Genomic DNA, 21,827 nt, shown 5'->3' with positions numbered 1-21,827 from the left:
AGCTGATACCATGTGGTTCTCTGGAGGGAACAATAGGTATAGCTGTGTAACACCAGCATAGCACTAATTATTACTTATAAGTACTAATCAACTTGCAACATTGCATCATTGCATGGTTCCATGATTACAGGAAATAATTACCTTAAGTTGAAATTTAAGTCTTCCTTATATAGAAAAATCTCAGAAAAATATAGGCATTATATGAGAAAATTTCAAAACACAAGTGATATCTTTAAAAAGCACATCCTGCAAACCACGTGGACCTAAGGCAAATAGCATCAACAGGATCTCCATTTCCAGTGAGTCATGGAGGCAAGTGGTTTTGAGCCTGGAACAGGCAAGATTCTAATTCCTGTTGTGAAGGGCAGGAGACCCAAAAGCTACAAAGGGTACCTAAACATTTCAGAAAAAGTAAGAAATGCAAGGGGACAACACATGTACTGCTACTAAGATAAACCAAGGACCACCTAACGACAGGTCAATAAACAGTGATGCAAAGGTTTCGGGATCTAGTAGGAGCTCTCATGGACAACACAATATTAAAGACCTAACACTGATCCCAGACGCAATTTCAGTAATGTCCTGGAAGTGTGACAAAGATGGGGAGTGAAGAATAGAATGGAAGAGTGAAATTTAGATTGAGGACAGAGGATAACATAACTGAAGGCACTCAGCTAGAAAGGTAAAGAGGAAAGAAGTGTGAGAGAGACAGAAGGTGAAGGTTAGGACAGTCCTTGGTGGTACTGTGAAACTTCTACACCTCCAGGTAATTCCAGTCACATACGTCTGCAGCTTCACTCTGTAGGCTGAACCTGCTATGTCTGCAAGATTTAATTTTTTGCTTGATGTTGTTCCTTTTTTATTTTCTTCATCCCTCACATGTACTCTTTAAGTTAAGTTAAAACTTTTTTTTCTTTCTATAATAAAAGATTTTTGGTATTTTTATTCTGGTTGTGGTGACCCCTAGTAGCATTTTGGTGTTTCCACAGCAATCATTTCAGTTCATTATATCAATGATCATATTTTTCCCTCATGTGATTTTTCTTTCAGGAAAGTACTGACCTTTATGAATGGTGGGATACCAAAAAAGGTACTGTATGCATTTATAATACAACTCAGTTTTAAACCGCTTGTTTGCTTATACTCTGTCTCTTCCTGTAACATTTTAATAAGTTATTTGCTCTGCATTAGGAATAATAAATATAAGTGTGAGATCTTAGGCTTGGAGATCCAAAGTCAAGAATATTACTATTTCATATTATTTTTTAGAAAGGAAGCTTTTTATCCCTCTTTCCTTTATTTTTCAATAGTCACATGTTCCAGAACAGAGTTACAGTGAGCAAGAACCTATCCTGACAGCAGTGAGCTTTAGGCAGGAGATAACTGGACCGTTGATTAGTGGCTGTGCTTATGGAGACAACCACAGCCAGCCAGTATACCAAATATCTTGTCTTTGGGCTGTCAAAGGACAGGAGATTCTCCAGTTTGAATTCATGTGCAAGGCCAGTAGGTTCTGGAGTTCATTAAGGTTATGTTAACTTTGTCATTTTTGTATTCTGTGATTTTTTTTTTTTTAATTTAGAAATCAATATTTAAAGATTTTTTTATTCACATCTTGCAAGGACACTGCATTCTTTCCAGATACGTGCCTTGGTGTTTGATGGCATCATGACGGCTATTTTGATTAAGAATAAGTCTTCTATCCGCAAGCTAAAAATAGCTTAAAAATGTTTAAGATAAAAAATTAATGTTGTCTAATTTAACAAATATAACAGAATTTAAGGTATCTGAAATTGGCCCACCTAAAGATTCTGAGCTATCTTTGCCCTTAAAACTAAGGGCTCATTTATACTTCACTCTCAGAACGCGCATGCATCATGGCTGCCACACGTTCCCAGCATTCATTTGACGCGTCCTCTGAGCAGGTCTTCAGAAAAAAATGGTTTTGCATGTGTGAGTTGCAGTCCCAGCAAAAAGTCAGTATGATAAAATTTGGAATGTGACGTCAGAGTCTCTGTTTACTGTCTACGTGTGACAGAAAGCTGCTTTGAGGATCCCCCAGGATCGATGTGCGCGCTTTGATGTTTGATGAATTGTTGATGTTGGTGAAGCAAAATGCCGACATACAAATGCATTTGTGGTGCTTTTATATTCAGGCATCGCATATTCCCCATCATAATGACACGATATGGCTGAAATGAGTTTCCTCCGCAGGGTGTCTGGGCTCTCCCTTAAAGATAGGGTGAGAAGCTCAGTCATCAGGGAGGGGCTCAGAGTAGAGCCGCTGCTCCTCTGCATCGAGAGGAGTCAGATGAGGTAGCTCGGGCATCTGATCAGGATGCCTCCTGGACGCCTCCCTGGTGAGGTGTTCCGGGCACGTCTAACCGGGAGGAGGCCCCGGGGAAGACCCAGGACACGCTGGAGGGACTATGTCTCTCGACTGGCCTGGGAACGCCTTGGGATTCTCCTGGAAGAGCTAGAAGAAGTGGCCGGGGAGAGGGAAGTCTGGGCATCTCTACTCAAGCTGCTGCCCCCGCGACTCGACCTTGGATAAGCGGGAGACAATGGATGGATGGATGGATGGATGGATGGATGGATGGATGGATGGATGGATGGATGGATAATGACACGATACATTTTAAAAGTCTCATCATCTTCTGTGTCGTCTTTTTTTTTTTTTGCACCTTCATAACAGCAACAGAATGTACAGCGCTGTATTTGAGTCACAGAGAAAAAAATTAAGGTGTATATTATGATTAAAGTGGAAATTTCGTCATTAATCTTGTAGTTTACTTTATCATTAAAGCAGACCGCCGTAAACGTCATCTTAAAACTGACCTAGTTTTTAATCGCTATGTGCTTCTGGGGCTTCCTCCTTGACCTGACAGCAGCGGCAAATAGCAATAGATCACCACACAGAACACGTTAAATTTATGATATTCTAACTCTCTGCACATTTAGAATCCTTAGATTTATACTTGATATCACTTTCACGATGAAATGTGTTAAAGTATGTATGTTACATTTTACAGATAAATCGTTAATTTCATTTAAATAATGAATACTGTTAATAATTACACACATGGGGGTGACACAGTGGCGGAGCGGTAGCACTGCTGTCTCTCAGGGAGTCACGTCCCTTGTGTTCCCTGCCTGGAGTTTACATGTTTTCCTGGTGGGTTTCCACACTGTGCTCCAGTTTCTTTCCAAAAATATGCAGATTTGGGGACTTGGTGCCACTAAAATGACTCCAGTGTATGTGTGTGCTTGTATTCACCTTGCGATGAGCTGATGCCCTGTCCGGGGATTGTTTCTGCCTCGTGCCCGATGCTAGCTGGACTGGGCGCATCCCCAGATTGATGGATTTAATCATTAAATATCCTTTTCAGAGATACTGTGGCAAGGTGTCCCAGGTTTTATGTTTGTTGCAACAATTACAGCTTCTCTCTGACTAGGATACAGTAATACATAATAAAAGCATTATAATATTTGTCTCTTTCTTTCATTTCTGCTATTTTTGATCTCATACCTTTATGGCACACCGGAATAGATTTTGCTGTGAAATAAAACAGGGTTTTGCTGTACATTCATAATGTGGTAAATGCATGGTTGCAAATTGGAAAAATGATTTTAACAGTTCTCCAATTCGCAAATGAGTATGATGCATCTGAAGTTAGTCAAGGGCTGCATCAGCATGAGTCTGCAAAGAAAAAAAAGTTAAAGGTTATTTCCACATTGAAAAGATAAGAAGGTTAAAGACACAACATCTCAGCTGTTTAGCCTTCATTGGATATGCAACTGAAATGGAAAGAGGTAATGTACGGTATATAGGAGGTGAAGATGAGGAAGGAACAGTCAAATAAATTTTATAATGTGTTGAAGATCTCATTTGAAAGAGATAAAGAATTTTAAGGTCATAAATGGGGAAGGTGTGACAGTGCAGCATAAAGTGGTGGTGATGGACTCAGAGATCAGAATCAGCAGGACAATAAAATCAGAGCAAGCAGCACCAAGGATAAAGTGGTGGAGATTAAAACAGGAAGGGCTTAAGAACAGGTTTAGGGAGAACATTTTGAATGAAGTGCAGTCATTTGAGAATGTGGGGGAATAGTGGGAGAAGAATAGCTAAGTTGTATTAAGACCAGCTGAAGAGGTGTTGGGCAGGACAACAGGAAGGAGCCTATCTGGGGACAGACACATTGTGGTGGAACAGAGAAGAGCAGGATATGATAAAGGCTAAGATGGAGGCAAAGAAGAAATGATACCAAGATGGAGAAGGGAGGATCATGTATGGCTTTTGTTTTTACCCGAGAAAAAGGTAAACACAAGCATCCCAAAGGATCCAATTAATTGGCTTCATCACATGTAGGTTGTGATGTGTTCGTTCCACTCTGAAATATGTACAGTATGCTTGAATTTTTTTGACATTTCAAGACAAATTGTTAAAAAATGAGGTGAAAAGGAGTCACCAGCTATCCATTTCTGTTTACAACGATGAATGTGCATCATGAAGTATCTGTGTTAATATAATGTTTAGACATAAATGAGAAAAAAAGGGGAGGATTGTGAAGCACATATCTGCTCTGATCCTTGAAACATATGGGCAATGTTCTCAAAAGAGGACATTCTCCATTGTAATTAAAATTTGTCTTGGATAAATGAAAGCACTAACCAGCTGCCTCTTCCTCTTCATCTTTTCCCACTTCTATGTGGGGTCGATGTGCTTAATCAGTCTTCTTCAAACAGCTCGGTCCTACACCTCCTTGCCAATTAAGTCCTTTTCCTTCAAATATTCTTTACTTTATCCATCCACCACTGCTTTTGTCTTCCACTGTACTTCAGTTTCTATCACTCTTTTGCCCACATATTCCTTGTCCCTCCTTATCACATGTCCATACCACTTCAAACTACTTTCAAGTACTTCCTTAAATATCTGTCCCGCTTTTGTAGTACCTCTGATTGTCTCCTTCCTTATTCTGCCCTTTTTTTGTAATGCCACACATCCACCTCAACATATTAATTTCTGCCACATCTAACTTCTTTTCCTGCTTTCTCTTTACTGCCAACGTTTCAGCTCCATACATCATTGCTGGTCTTACCACAGACGTAAAAATTTTACCTTTAACTTTCACCAAAATTCTTTGATCACATGATACTGATAACCTTCTTCCAGTTGTTCCATCCACACTGAACTCCATGGGTTACCTTGCATCGAGTGTATCTCTTCAATATTAGTTTTTAAACATAAATAATAAATCTGTAGTAATGCTAACAATTTGTACTATAAATACTGTATATCAATAATATGAAAGCATCTGTTCTTAAGCAAAATGTCTTTAAGTGAAAAGATTCTATACAAAAAAGACACAAATACATTAAAATATACTGAAATATCTATCTACTCTAAAATAAATTATATAGTATATTTTAACTAGAATTTACAGTATATTTAAAAGTACCATGAAATAAATATGCTTTATAGTATATTATCCTCCTGTTTTAAAATAGATTGAGAAATACATTTTTATACTTTAAAAAATATATTGCAATAAACAAAAATTTCAATCATTTAAATTATTTGCAATATATTTTGCAACTGTGCCAGATATTGTAGTATACTGTATTTATCCTTGATTTTGTTTTGTTTTTTTTTATTTGATATACTTTGTTAATCCCCGAGGTGAAACTGTCTTTTCGCATGACCTTTGGGGGTCAGAGTGCAGGGTCAGCCATTGTACAGCACCCCAGAGCAATTTTCAGGTTAAGGGCCTTGCACAAGGGCCCAATGGAGTAGGCGGTAGCATATTTTAAAATATGTTTTTATTGGTAGCAATATTTAAAAAATATATTTTTAATGTATTTTATTTTTTTTAGGGCCCATACCCTAACCCTGACCATATCCCTTAATTACTAGATATCATGAATCTCACACAGTAAGCATATGATTAAGGCAGCAAATACAATAAAGATCCACAAACAGTCCAAAATCTTAATTACATTTGAAGGCCATGAACATCAGCAATGATAATGATAACAAAAGCAGAATGGCTTCCGCATGGTCAACACATTTAGACCTGCCTGCCCTTGTAACTAAGAAAGATGTACTCTGAGACTCTTTATTCATAAGAAGTGACTCAAAGCAGAATGACTGACATTTCTGAGACTTTGCCAGTTGTCAAAAACTTGAATCTTAATTTAAAACATTTTAAATTAGCTACAGTACACATCAACAAAGCCACACATACTCTTAAAGGCTTACTAAAGCAGGCAGAAAATAAGACTAATACCTGTAAAATATAACTTTACAATACACTACCAAGTAGAGAATGCCACCAAAAAATTGTTGTTCACATTTGCTGGGCACATTACAGTATAAAGCAGTTGTCTGGTGCTGCTCAGTCATGGCTACTGTGTTTTAAACTTTGACTTCTCACTGTGTTTCCTACAGGGAGTGCCAACTTTGGATCTAATGAAGGTTCCAACAAGAAAAAAGCTGTCAGGTAATTTAAGGCACTCCTCACATGATTCATTATTTACAGAACAGTGATGCGTCTGGAAAAATGATGGTTAACAATGAAACTGGAGTAGGTGTATATTCCTTAATGTAATTTATGAATGTCTAAATTAAAACTTATTCTTTACCTTTGTCAATATAATCTAAATACATTGAAAATGTCAAAACTTCCAGAGTTATCATTTTTCTTGGGCAATCTACAGGCAAGAAAATATGCAAAATTATGTGGTTGAAAATATTGGACCTAGGATGAATGTTCATGTCCAGACATTATCTGTGCGGAGATTGCACAATCTATCAGTACCTTAATTCATTTTTTATCTACAAATTCACATCCAAAGACAAATGAGTGTTAAGGTTTTTGGTGATTCTTATCTAACCCTTTTGTGGAAGTGTGTGTGTGTGTGTGCAGTGCATCCAGAAAGTATTCACAGCGCATCACTTTTTCCACATTTTGTTATGTTACAGCCTTATTCCAAAATGGATTAAATTCATTTTTTTCCTCAGAATTCCACACACAACACCCCATAATGACAACGTGAAAAAAGTTTACTTGAGGTTTTTGCAAATTTATTAAAAATAAAAAAACTGAGAAAGCACATGTACATAAGTATTCACAGCCTTTGCTCAATACTTTGTCGATGCACCTTTGGAAGCAATTACAGTCTCAAGTCTTTTTGAATATGATGCCACAAGCTTGGCACACCTATCCTTGGCCAGTTTCGCCCATTCCTCTTTGCAGCACCTCTCAAGCTCCATCAGGTTGGATGGGAAGCGTCGGTGCACAGCCATTTTAAGATCTCTCCAGAGATGTTCAATCAGATTCAAGTCTGGGCTCTGGCTGGGCCACTCAAGGACATTCACAGAGTTGACCTGAAGCCACTCCTTTGATATCTTGGCTGTGTACTTAGGGTCGTTGTCCTGCTGAAAGATGAACCGTCGCCCCAGTCTGAGGTCAAGAGCGCTCTGGAGCAGGTTTTCATCCAGGATGTCTCTGTACATTGCTGCAGTCATCTTTCCCTTTATCCTGACTAGTCTCCCAGTTCCTGCCGCTGAAAAACATCCCCACAGCATGATGCTGCCACCACCATGCTTCACTGTAGGGATGGTACTGGCCTGGTGATGAACGGTGCCTGGTTTCCTCCAAACGTGACGCCTGGCATTCACACCAAAGAGTTCAATCTTTGTCTCATCAGACCAGAGAATTTTCTTTCTCATGGTCTGAGAGTCCTTCAGGTGCCTTTTGGCAAACTCCAGGTGGGCTGCCATGTGCCTTTTACTAAGGAGTGGCTTCCGTCAGGCCTGATTGGTGGATTGCTGCAGAGATGGTTGTCCTTCTGGAAGGTTCTCCTCTCTCTACAGAGAACCTCTGGAGCTCTGAAAGAGTGACCATCGGGTTCTTGGTCACCTCCCTGACTAAGGCCCTTCTCCCCCGATTGCTCAGTTTAGATGGCCGGACAGCTCTAGGAAGAGTCCTGGTGGTTTCGAACTTCTTCCACTTACGGATGATGGAGGCCACTGTTCTCATTGGGACCTTCAAAGCAGCAGAAATTTTTCTGTAACCTTCCCCAGATTTGTTCCTCGAGACAATCCTGTCTCGGAGGTCTACAGACAATTCCTTTGACTTCATGCTTGGTTTGTGCTCTGACATGAACTGTCAACTGTGGGACCTTATATAGACATGTGTGTGCCTTTCCAAATCATGTCCAATCAACTGAATTTACCACAGGTGGACTCCAATTAAGCTGCAGAAACATCTCAAGGATGATCAGGGGAAACAGGATGCACCGCAGCTCAATTTTGAGCTTCATGGCAAAGGCTGTGAATACTTTTGTACATGTGCTTTCTCAATTTTTTTATTTTTAATAAATTTGCAAAAATCTCAAGTAAACTTTTTTCACGTTGTCATTATGGAGTGTTGTGTGTAGAATTCTGAGGAAAAAAATTAATTTAATCCATTTTGGAATAAGGCTGTAACATAACAAAATGTGGAAAAAGTGATGCACTGTGAATACTTTCTGGATGCACTGTATGTGAATGAACCCTGATTATGGAAATTAAATTTAATTTTACACATTTTAATAATGCCTATAAGTTTATTTGAGGTGTTTTTCACTTAATTAATGCATTGAATGATTTGAGGATGTTGTGGGCTGGAGCTGTGTATAAAGTTTAGAGTTTCGTGTTTAGCTAATTGGTTGTTTGTAATTGTACCTGTCTGAGTGTGGTTCTGTGTAAGTGGGCTTTGTGGTGCATTGCTGCTTTGTCCAGAGCTGGTTTCTGGCTTGTGCCCAATACTGACTGGCCACGGCCCTCAAATGAATAATAGGATTAAATTGATATACTTTATTAACCCCAAGGTGCACCCTATTGATCATTGTTGAGATGTTACTTATTTCGAGTCCACCTGTAGTCAATTTCCCTAAGGGAAAAATGTCTTTTTATATACCCTTTGGAGGTCAATGCACAGGGTTATCCATTGTACAGCACCCCTAGAGCAATTTTCAGGTCAAGGGCCCAACAGAGTAGGATTCCTCAGAGTCCCTACTCCACCCAGATGGATGCTTAGGCATTTAAAAAGGAGGGTAATGAGATATAGTTTCATTACTTTGGCTTCTGGTTTTCATAGAATCAAATGAGCCTTCTTTTAAAAATTAGTAGGGCACTCACTTTTGCTCAGAGTGGCACAGTGGTGACTCCAGGAGATGGAACTTGAATTTCAGCCTGTTTTTTGCCTACTGCACCTTAAGAAAGTATTCAGACCACTTCATTTTTTTCACACTTTGCTATCTTACAGCTTTGTGCTAAAAACATTTAATTTTCTCCCCACATCAAGCAATACTCAGTACCCAGAATGACAAAATGGAAGCAAGATTTTAGAAATGTATGGAAATTTATTAAAAACAAAAAAATAAAACAAAAATTACATCAACACAAGTATTCAAACCCTTTACTATGACACTTGAAAAATGGCTCAGGCGCATCCCATTCTATTGATCTTCATTGAGATGTCTTTTTATCCTCATTTAGAATCCATCTGTGGTTAATTCAATTAATTGAACTTGATTAGACAAGACACATCTGTTAACATGAGGTCCCACAGCTGGCAATGAGTATCATATCAAAGACCAAATCATGAAGTTGAAGGAATTTCCTGCAGAGTTTAGGGACAGGATTGTATCAAAGCATAGGTCTGTGGAAGGCTACGAATGAATTCCTGCTGCATTAAAGGTTCCCAATAGCACAGCTGTCTTCATAAATCTTAAATGGAAGAAGTTTGGAATAACCATGACTCTTCCTAGAGCTGGTTGCCTAGACAAAATGAGCAAGTGTGGAAGAAGGGCCTTGGTAAGAGAGGTGACCAAGAACTTCATTATGACTCTGGTTGAGCTCCAGAGACCCATGTGGAGATGGGAGAAACTTCAAGTATTATTGCAACAGTCTGGGCTTTATGACAGAAAGGCCAGAGAGAAGCCTCTCCTTAGTAAAAAAAAAACACGTGGAAGCCCTCTTTGAGTTTGCAAAAAGGCACCTAAAGGACTCTCCAATTGTGAGAAGCAAGATTCTCTAGTCTGATGAAACTATGTGTGAGGGACAGTTGTACGTTACTGTGCTGATTATACACCTGCAGGCCTAATTTGTCGGCTAGATAGGACCGCAGCTACACCATAGAGTAGTTTACACCCTTTTCAAGCATGCTTCAAGCACTTTAATAGATGTGTATATGTAAGTGTGTGTGGTATCTAAACAGAAATAAATAAATATAATAAGTACACAAATACAAATGGAATACTTATATGAACATAACTGATTAAATGTCAAACTGGAACATTATTATGTGTATTCAGGAAGAGCAATGTTAAACATCAGCTCCTCAAACTTTACGTATTCTTTAAGCAAACCAATAGGTGGCACTATTACCCAGAATAAAGGTACAGCATAATGCCCAAGACGACATTCATTTAAAAAAAAAACTTTACAGTTAATACTACAATAATCAACATATTTTAACGTCTTGGAGTGAAGTAAATTACAGTGCATCTCTCCTTCAACAGTGCACAAATTTAACAATATATTCGATTGTGAACGGCAAACATAGCCATAATAGCACATTTGTATATTTGCAAACTGAACGTTAATATATATTAATATATAATATATATTGCAATATTGGTTAAGGTATTAAGCTACATTGAAGACTGCAAAAAGGAGAACAACTTACTTTGTCAGTAACACACAATACACAGTTACAACAAGGTAGCAGCAAACTATAACTTGAAAACGCAAAAAGGCAGGCAGACTCTGTGAGCACGTTACAATGCAAGAACAAAACGCCTTGCATACACGCACTAGTCTTGTGGAGCGTGTCTTGCCCAGCTTAAGCATGAAGCAGGGAATTTTGCACACTAAGATTAATATCTTGTCTGGAGGGAACCTGGCACTACTCATCACCTATGCAATACCATTCCAAGAATGAAGCATGGTGGTGGTAGTATCATGCCATGGGGTTGATTTTCAGCAGCACAGTTTGGGGAACTATGCAAAGTTTAGAGAAAGCTGAATGGAGCAAAGTACAAAGATTTCCTTAATATTAACCTGCTCCAGAGTGCTCTTGACTTCAGACCAAACCAACAGGACAAAGATCCAAATCACAGAGCAAAGCCAACACTGGAGTGACTTAGCGACAACTCTGGGAATGTCCTTGAGTGACCCAGCTAGAGCCCAAACTTAAACCCAATTGAACATCTCTGGAGAGACTTGAAAATATCTGTTCACTGACGGTCTCCATCCAGCCTGACAGAGCTTGAGAGGGTCTGCAGAGAAGAATGGAGAAAATTGCCAAATCCAGGCGTCTGAAGCTTGTCATGTCAAACCCAACAGGACTCCAGGCATTAACTATTGACATAGGGGCTGCAGTGAAGTACCGAGTAAAGGGTCTGAATATGTGTGCCAGTGGGATATTTCAGTTTTTTATTTTTAATAATTTGTAAAATATATCCTAAATTATGTTTTTGCTATGTAATTTTGTGATATTGATTGTTGCTTTATGCAGAGAAAAAATGAATTTAGTACAAGGCTCCAACATTTTGAAACATGTGAAGGTGTTTGAATTCCTTCTGAAGGCACTGCACATAGACTTCAAACAATGTGCCCTTCACCTCTGCGGGTTTGACTTCTTGTACTCCAGTAGTTTTGTTTCACGTCCCAGAGATGTGAGGGCCAGTTTAACTGGAGGTTAGTTAGTTAGTTAGTTAGTTAGTTAGTTAGTTAGTTAGTTAGTTAGTTAGTTAGTTAACCTTTGTTATCCACAAGTGGATGTTTGCTTTGATCCAGTCAGCAGCATACAAGAACACATTTCAATACACAAGACATGCAATATAATACAAATTAGTAAAGCAGTTTTTAAACTTCTTAGTTATTAGGGATTTGAGCATAAGTGTGATCTGCACTTAGGTGTTGATCCATCCAGGGATGTCCCTGCTAGGATCAGCTCCTTTTCCCACAACCTTTAAATGTATGGGTCAAATTAATCCAATATAGCATATAGGACTTTCTTCAATTTATTCATTCACTTGTCACAAAATGGTGTGTAGGTAACTGAATTTAATTTTTATTTCTTTTCTAGCGAGTACGAAGACACTACATATGACGTGTACAAGGCCCTTCTGCTTTTTGTTAGACTCTTTGGTGACCGAGCTGAAACTTTACAGAAGTACATAGATGATCTACGCAGCATTGCAGATGGAGTTGACAAATTTCACAAGGGAGCTACCATTGCCAGCATCGCTGGGGGGGCTGTGAGTGCAGCAGGAGGCATTACAACCATTGTTGGATTGATCCTGGCTCCCTTTACATTTGGAGCTTCCATTATAGTCACCGCTGTTGGTCTAGGAGTAGCTACCGCAGGTGGCCTGAGCAGTGCTTCAGCCACAATTTCTGATACTGTAAACACTTCTATAGATCGAAAAAAAGTAGAGGCAATAATAGAGGGCTACCAAAAAGACATTAAGGATGTGGCAGAATGTATGGATTTTGTTAACACTGGCATAGAGAATATCAACCAGATGAAGAGTTCTCCTGAAATACAAAACATGTTCCAAGCAGGTTGCAGAGCTAGCAAAGGCTTTGCCAATATTGCTGAAATTGTCCGAGTGGTCCAGTTGGCTCAAGTAGCAGGGGGTGCCGTCAGAGCAGTTAGAATTGCAGGAGTGGCAACTGGCATACTAGCAGGGCTCTTCCTGGGTCTCGATGTCTTCTTTATCGCAAAAGACTCCATTGACCTGCATAAAGGTGCCAAGACTGAATTTGCCACAAAAGTCCGTGAAGTGGCGGACGAACTGCAGGAGGGGCTGTTGCAGCTGAGTAAAATCCGGGATGAATTGGAAATATCTATGGAATTGGAATTAATACCTTATTAGATTTGCATTCTGCACAAACATTATTATTTTGTAGTCAGTCATAGGCATAATCCTTTTGATTGGAGAAATCGGTCAGTTAAGCATTTAATACATTTTTCAGGTATTATACGGTTTAACAGAATCATTTTTTTTTATGTGTTTATGACCCGTCCCAAGAATTTGCAGGCTCAGAACTTTGCTGTCATTTTGATGAATACCATTGGGTGAGAGATTTATATAATGAACATCTGATTGTTTCCTAAGGCATTGTCACTGAGGTTCCTACTGTAGATATCCCTCAAATTAAATGGCAGGATGGTGTTAACTTTATCACACTATATCTTAGAAGAGCATGAGTTTGTCTTTCATCCACACTGATTAGACCTTTTTAGGCATCTTTGTTCACTCGGAGCACCATTATATATCACCAAGTCAACAACACTAAAGTCTAATGTGGTGATCATCATGTGGTATGAGGTGGATGGCAAATACTTGCTTCCCAGTTGGAAACTTCATGTGAATGCTGTTCAAACTATGAGATCCAAAAGGTTAGACAATTTGGAGAATTACTAGAATTGAATTCTCACCTTATTCATGATATAAGATACTGTAAATAATCACCAGGTGAATCACAAATGAAATGTTTGTGGTGACAGAGTATTTAAAGCAAAACTACACAAGCTTAATGTGTTTTGTTTCATGAAAAATATGAGATGTAATCCTAATTTGCTAATTGAGAGTATTCAGGAGCATATCAAGAGCAAACCTGAATTTCCTCCAAAACTGCAACTGAAAATTCATATGCAACACAAACCAGTGTAAAGGTGAGATGCCACAAGTGGTAGCTCCAAAAATTCCTGTAGAGCACATAAATGGCACCTATAGTAAGAATATATGAAAAATGATGATGAGAAGAGGCCACTCAGTCTAATATCGCTCATGAGTCAAGTGGCATTCAAACCTAAACTGTGCATATACAAAAGCTTATTTTAGTTGTATAATCAATTAAATAATTACTGGTTTATTAAACAATGCAAATACATCAGTTTATATATATTTGCGGCAAAGATAGTTTTCAAAAGTAATTCTCTCAAATATTGTGGCTCCTCAAGGTTGTGTTCTGTCTCCATTGCCATCTGCACTGTACACAAGTGACCTGAAACAGAACACTGACTGCTGGTCCATTATCCTGTATGCTGATGACACCACAGTGATGGGATGCATGTCTCGGGAGGATGAAATCCAGTACTTTTACTTCAGTGGTCTGTTTAGTAAATTGGTGCAAAAAGAAATATCATACTCTGAACGGCAACAAGGCTAAAGAAATAATATTTGACTTAAAGCGACAGAAATCTTCACATTCACCCATCTTTGTTCTGAAGGGAGAGGTAGAAATAGTGACTGAATATAAATACTTAGGAACTATCCCAGATAATAATCTTAATTGGAATATTAATACAAAATATATATACTTTAAATGCAATTCATTCTTATATCTCCTCCATAAATTCAGGCTATTTAAAGTCAACAAGGATCTTGTGCTGTCCTTTTATCGCAGTGTGATCCACTCTGTCAACACTTTCAGCTTCAATTTCGTAGTCTGACAAACCAAACTTTAAAAAAAAACCTCCAGCAGATTACCAAAGATGCAGCTGAAATTATATTAGCTGACTTACTGTAGATAGTTTGGTAAGAGTGTGTCAGGGGGCAATGCTGAAAAATCTGGAAATCGTCTCTGCCGATGAACTCAACTTCAGTAAATCCGGGAGGAGTGTCGCTTTAAAAACCCACACAAATTGTACCAGAAACTCCTTTCTTCCAGTGCCATAAATCTTTTTAATAAGGAATATCAGAGATAATAAAAATTTCCCAAAGTGTAGAGCTTTTCATATGTATTATATCAAGGCAAAAACATACCATCACAGTACAAGAGGCAGTTATCACAGAATTTGTTTTCAAATGATGTCAATATTTTAGAACTTCTGTGTAAGTTTTAACCTGTCTTGTCTCTATTTATTTATTTTTTAAACTTCATTCCTGTCTGTTGTTGGATGGGCGGCACAGTGGCACAGTGGTAGCACTGCTGCCTCGCAGTAAGGAGACATAGGTTCGCTTCCCCGTGTCTGCATAGGTTTCCTCCCATAGTCCAAAGACATGCAGGTTAGGTGCATTGACAATCCTAAAATTGTCCCTAGTGTGTGTGTGTGTGTGCCCTGCGGTGGGCTGGCGCCCTGCTCGGGGTTTGTTCCTGCCTTGCACACTGTGCTGGCTGGGATTGGCTCCAGCAGACCCCTGTGACCCTGTGTTAGGATATAGCAGGTTGGATAATGACTGACTGACTGACTGTTGTTGGATGCAGCTGAGGAGGGAAATTTCATGTTTTTTTTGTGTGAACATGACTATATTAAAGCCTTGAACCTTGAACTGGCAAGACAAAAGCACATTTCAGTGCTATAAATTAAGACCAACAAGATCCATGTTTAGACTCAATACAGTTGAGCTCGGCCAGGTAGAGTAGGAATTGTGAAATTGGAGAATCATCATCAAAAGACATGAGATATTGCCTGTTTAGGAAAAAAAATGTTGAAGGTGGATGATAGAATTGTTCTAACCTGAGAGTAGTACTAGGGTGGTTCTGTATGCTGCTTTCCACTAGTAAATAGCTCAGCTCCTGTTTTCACTTCCGTTTTTTAACCACAGATTGATGGAAAAGCCCTTAACCTTCATGTCTCACTCACTTTCTGCTTCATATTTTAAACCCATACTGATGGACATACCTTTGGTGAGTTTGTTGTGACTTTGTGGTCAGTAATTAGTTCAGACCTCGTTGTCATACTGGCGAAAAGACGGCAGTCAACGCATTGTAACTCTTGATGCCTTCTTTAAACATTACTCTGGTTTGTTTAGATTTGTTTTGTTGCATGTGGCACTCCGTCCTTATACAGAACAGATCTGTACTTTCATTCTGAGCAAACAAGCACTTACTGTACTGACAGTGTTCAAAGTGCCCCAGAGCCGGTGATCCGTGATGATCCAAATGATTTAAACGGAGGAACCGGAAAAGAGCATTAAGTAAATACTTAAACAAGAGTTTAAGAAAACAGCAGTGGCATAATGGCTAAGCCATCAGCCTTAGAGATGAGGGTTGTGGGTTTAACATCCACTGTTTACACATGTTTTAAGGGATGAATAAATCTAACCAATATACAATTTTAAGTAATTGTTCACATACTATTGAAGGAGTAGCAGTAATAGTATTTCCAATTGTGCAGACTGCAGTGAAGTTCTTACTTGCACTGCCGACCACCACGTGAATAAGACTTTCACTGTACTCTGTACACATAACAAGACATTTATTAGAAATTAAGAGGAAGTTCATTTAAGACAGAACCTTACTCTCTCTGTGACAAAGTACACAAATATCCATCAATCACATCTTATGTAATTAAAGTACATTGTAATGCCTTCTTTAGAGTTTAACTTTGTAACAGAAACACAGCTTGAATCAGACCATTAGTTTGGTTCTTCTTCCTAGTATTGGTGAACATTGCCTAAGTCAACAGTATGCTTGGGGACACCTAGTGGAGGCTAAAGTGAAGTACATTTCAAATTAAAACAAAGGCACACTTCATCACACAAAAGGCTGTGAGATTCAGAAACTAAATGTTGAAGCTTTGAGACTGAGATTATTTTTGAAAACTTTCCAGATGATAACATACTCTGTAAAATTAGCTTTTAATTACAAGTAAAATATGTTTTATTTCTTTTTATTATTAATGTATTCATTCAATTTATTATAGCACATTATATACTGTGTGTGTTACATTTTTTTGAAGATTTTTGCTATTAGAAAATCAAAGAAGCTTACTGGACTTAAAGAAGCCTTTCTTTTGGCAACAGCAAATTGCTGTAGATTCTAATTATAGGTTACTAGACACTAATTGTCATGTTTAATTCAATTTCTCTGCTCGTGTTCTCATTAATATTCAAAGTGTGTCAAGGTTATAAAATTTACAAAAGATGCTTACTAGTGATAAGCAAAACATTATACATAAAAATTCTGTGCTTTGCAAAAAAATTCTCAAAATAAATTGTCTTTTGCTTCCAGCGAAATCTGTGCCCTATAAGAAGAAAGGCACTTAATTCCTTTGTGGAAGCATTTTCTTGCATTAATTCAGCACATGTCTGCTTGTCATTTCATATTTAAATGAGGGTCTGTAGTGAAAGAAAAACTGGAAGTGTGCATATCCTCAAATAGGATGGGGGGCTTGAAGGTAATGTTGGGTGGTTTCCTGTGAAATGAGATTTTTCTTTGCAGAAAACACATCAGTATGCATGATGGTGTGTTTCAGTGAGTTTTCATGTCAAAAGTATGTAGACTGTCACATAAACAACACCGAGTTTACTGGCGCAGTACAAAATATATGCATTACCCAGTGGAAGAACAGAGCCCAGGTAAAAACAGAAGAGTGAATGATGTTTTAGGGAGCAGGACCCTTTAGACAGTTAGTTAAGGGTCAGTGGGACCCTTTAGTCAGCTAGTTAGTTCTGCAAAATCAACTGTAAAATTAACTTTAGTGACAGTGATTCTTTAAACTGCATGCAAATCAAAACTTGCCTATTGTGCTCATCTCTTATGTTTCCCGCTTTCATTTCTTTGGAATGGAAAATGTGAGATCCAAAAATGCTTGGATAAAAGAAATTTCCCAATATTTGTAGATGTTTAAAGGAAAATAATTCTTTTAACCGGCAGATCTGTCGATTCTGTGAATTAAATTCCCATTCTTCATAAATGTCCTATTCAGTGGTTGCTTATGTCACATTTTTAATCTTGGCTTACATGGAATAATCCTATGTCACCTTATGAGTTACATAAACTAAGTAAAAATCTAAATTTTTCTCACTGTCATCTTTGCAAAGTAACTGGACTACGGAGACCTTTTAGATTTTGCTTTTCCACTTCCAGTGTAGTTGCAGACATTTTTGTGTTTTTCCCTTCTTTCTTACTTCTCTATTTTTTGGATTAGAAAGGAGAAATAAGAACTGGAACATCTAATATTTAAAAATTACTTAAAAGCTCATTGCCTTAATATAACTTTAATTATGTATCTAAATGGTTTTCATAATATTTCAATAAAAATAAACTTTATTTTGTACAGATATTCACTTAAATGATAGTTGTTGTGATTTTATTGACTATTGGGTGTCTACAATTATAATTCACTTATTATTACAGATGGAAAAAGGAAACATAACATTTTTTGAAATGGGAAAACTCTTGTTTTATCTTGTGCATTTTCAGAAAAAGTTTTTTTACATCTGTTTGACCAGAATGTTGACTGAAGCTTTGCAACTTACCAAGCAAGCTTATCAGAAGCACTTTAATTGAATAAAGTCCTGGTACAACAATGACTGGTCAGGTCACCCTCAAAAAGTCCTCATGTCACAGCTAGACAAAGGTCACACTTAGTCAGATGTCTGTGCATTCCAGAATGCTTCAAATATCACCAGAACCAAATGAAATGGCCATTGACATTGCCAGAATTTTCAGGCACTATCCATTAAGCTGTCCTGGAATGAGGACAGATGAATATCCAGTATCTGGTGCCATTGATGGACAACAACAGAGCAGGACCAATACATCTGTCTGGTCCACCTAAGTGATTATTTTAGATCTGCTACTACAAGTGACAGGTCAGACATCATGCTGCTGGTCTTAGGGCAAGGATGAACCCATTTCAAGCCAACAAGATGCTCCATGTCTTCAACTGGTCCTGGAGTCAGGTAGGTGCCCAGAAATAAGTGGCCATCCATCACAACTCCTAGATGTCTGATCCTGTAGAGGGAAAATACCAGGCCACACACATACACTGCTACTGTGGTCTGCTGTCCTGAGGAATGAATGCTAATGTGCAGGTGCTGCATTGCCCTGCCATATCTCCTGACCTTTACCCTATGAAGTACCTTTTTGGATGCGCTGAAATGGAATACATATCAGAACATTAGAATAATTTAGAACAACTCATCAGCCCTATCCACTTGAACTCATCAAAAATAACATCTAATCTAGCTTTGAAGGTCTCTGAAGTCCTACTGACTACCACACTACTTGACAACTTACTCCATGTGTCTATGGTTCTCTTTGTGAAGAAAAACATCCTAATATTTGCGTAAAAATTTACCTTTAACCGATATCCATCTGTGATACTGTTCCCCATGTTCTTGTTGAATTCATTTTAAAGTCACATCCCAGTCCATTGGATTAATTCCCTTCATAATTTTAAATACTTCAGTCATATCTTCTCTTAATCTTCATTTGCATAAAGTGAGACCTTCAGCCTGCCAATGGCCAGCAACTTTATCAGGCCATCCTCCAATAATGGGCTGCTGTAGATTCAGATGCTCTTTGGTTCCAGGCAACAGAGGTGTCAAGCTGTTGTGGCCTTAGGAGACGGTCAGACATGAAATATAGGACTGCACAGTAACTGTTGTTAAAGTTTACATTTGTTTAGTTTTGCTCTTTTACTGTTTTACTTCCATTTTATTTTCATTTGTTTACTTTAACATAATGATGGTTGAAATTTTAGTTCAAAAGCGAGAGTTGTCTTTCTTTTTTCCAATTATATGTGTAAGTGAGAGGCAAATCCAGGAATACATTTGTGAGAACGTTGCATATTTGCTGTGCTTCTAGGTGTTTCCCACTGGTAAGTCTGGTTTTCCTCCCCAAACCTCAGAGATACAAAGTACAGGTTAAATTTGTGGTCAGTTATAATCGGGTCCTGTGAGAGTGTAGGTGTGTGAGTTGATTCTTCAGTTGACTGCTACCTTGACCAGATTTGGTCTCTGCCTGGCATCCACCAGGTTCTGACCTCTCTAGCATTTAAACTGAATTAAATACATTTGAGAATGTTTTACTATTTTCTAGTGGTGAGCCCGAAGACACCGTCAACTGGAAAATGCTTAAAGCTCAACAATAAACTTAATAATGAAAAATTCACTGTCACAAACAAAATGTCTATTTCAGCCTAAGGATGTCATATAACAGCCAGCAGTGAACAACTATGGTACATCAAGGCAAGGCAGCAGGATGGCCAGCCTCACGTCTCCAGAAAATTGCCTGTGTGGAGTTTACATTTTCCAGTTTCTATAGGGGCTTTTCTCTGGATATTCCGGTTTTCTAGGCACCACCTTTGTAAAGTGCAGAAGTGGAAGAGTAAATAAATGGATGGTTATTCTTTAGGAATTATTCATATTATTATATTACTTAGGAACATAGCTTTGGCTCTGTACAAAATAACTGGGACCTGTGGTCTACATTGCACACAAAGCTTTCAAGGTGAATGCCAAGCTTGTCTTCCTAGGTTGGACACAGTAGCTCAGTGGTTAGTCACTGTGCCTGTGAAAATTGAACTTTCTCCCTTTTTCTGAGTGCTTCTGTTTTTTTAATCCTATCCTTGGTTTTGATTTTTCTTCTACATCCCAAAAAATGTACATGTTGAATGAGAGCAGGGGCATCACCAGATGATTTTTAGTGGGATTGCCAGATAGGGCCAATAAATATCATGGGGTGGCAAACTTAAAGTCTACAGTATAGGAAAATTATAAATATAACATTTATAAATACAATAGGAGATTAACGTAATAGCAAAATTACATTAAACAATGCATACTGTAAATCAGATCATTCATTGTCCTATTAAACACCCACTTGCCAAGTTCCACTTTGAAGGAGGCACCTGCAATAGCCCATTAGTTCCATTGGCTCCAGCAGACCCCCGTGACCCTGTAGTTAGGATATAGAGGGTTGGATAATGGAAGGATGAAATATATATATAAGTTGTGGTCAGGCGATGAAAGAATAGTCTAATAAAAGAAGAATTTTTGGGACACCAACCACGTTGCCCCTTTTATTTGTCTACAGGCTAAACAAAGAGTGCAGAAAAAATGAAAAGGTATGGCTTTGCACTGCTCCCCAAACTGGGACTTCTCATGTGACTCCTCTTTTATTAGCGTAAGGCAGTGCTCTGTCCTGCAGCTAGCTCTGGTCTCCTCAAAATCTGGGTTTTATGCCGGTCAGACCAGAAGGAGCCGGGCAAGATTACCTTACTAGACAGTTTCTTGGAAAACAAACTTAGGGGTATCCCCCACTTGTCTCTCGGCAGGGTATTGCATCCCTGAAGTGTGCCAGAACTGTATATATATATATATATATTTATGTATATTATATATGTATATGTTTTGTCACACACGCCCGAATAGGGGGCAGTCAACGGGTCTGAAAGACCACGAAATAACTAAAACGCACCAATTAACAAAGTCCTTGATTAGGTTCCTATACTCCTCCTCCTGCCCATTCCTGATGCAGCCCACGATAGCAGTGTTGTCAGCGAACTGTTGCACGTGGCAGGACTCCAAGTTGTATTGGAAGTCCGATGTATATAGGCTGAACAGGACCGGAGAAAGTACAGTCCTCTCCGGTGCTCCTATGTTGCTGACCACAATGTCAGACCTGCAGTTCAAGAGACTCACATACTGAGGTCTGCTTGTAAGATAGTCCACGATCCATGCCACCAGGTATGAATCTACTCCCATCTCTGTCAGCTTGTCCCTGAGGAGCAGAGGTTGGATGGTATTGAAGGCACTAGAGAAGTCTAGAAACATAATTCTTACAGCACCACTGTCTCTGTCCAAGTGGGAGAGGGATCGGTGTAGCATTTAGATGATGGCATCCTCTGCTCCCACCTTCTCCTGGTATGTGAACTTCAGAGGGTCAAGGGCTTGGCGGACCTGTGGCCTCAGGTAGTGAAGCAGCAGCCGCTCCATGGTCTTCATCACATGTGATGTCAGAGCGACAGGCCGAAAGTCATTCAGCTCACTAGGACATGATACCTTTGGGACTGGGGTAATGCAAGATG

General features: G+C 38.8%; 1 protein-coding gene across 1 annotated transcript in view; it reads left to right on the top strand.

Annotated features, from left to right (window-relative positions):
* LOC114645727 (apolipoprotein L3-like) overlaps positions 1–18,073 on the top strand; it is a 53,201-nt gene extending 35,128 nt beyond the window's left edge. Inside the window, exons 4-6 of the mRNA XM_028793550.2 lie at positions 1,051–1,090; positions 6,449–6,500; positions 12,141–18,073. Coding sequence (XP_028649383.1) covers positions 1,051–1,090; positions 6,449–6,500; positions 12,141–12,933 — 885 coding nt within the window. The 3' untranslated portion in view covers positions 12,934–18,073. The remainder of the gene's footprint in view (positions 1–1,050; positions 1,091–6,448; positions 6,501–12,140) is intronic.
* Positions 18,074–21,827: the final 3,754 nt, after the last annotated feature.

The sequence above is a fragment of the Erpetoichthys calabaricus genome, chromosome 2, assembly GCF_900747795.2.
Source record: "Erpetoichthys calabaricus chromosome 2, fErpCal1.3, whole genome shotgun sequence".
NCBI lineage: Eukaryota > Metazoa > Chordata > Cladistia > Polypteriformes > Polypteridae > Erpetoichthys > Erpetoichthys calabaricus.
The sequence above is the reverse complement of the archived record's forward strand: the minus strand, read 5'-3'. Positions and strand labels throughout refer to the sequence as shown.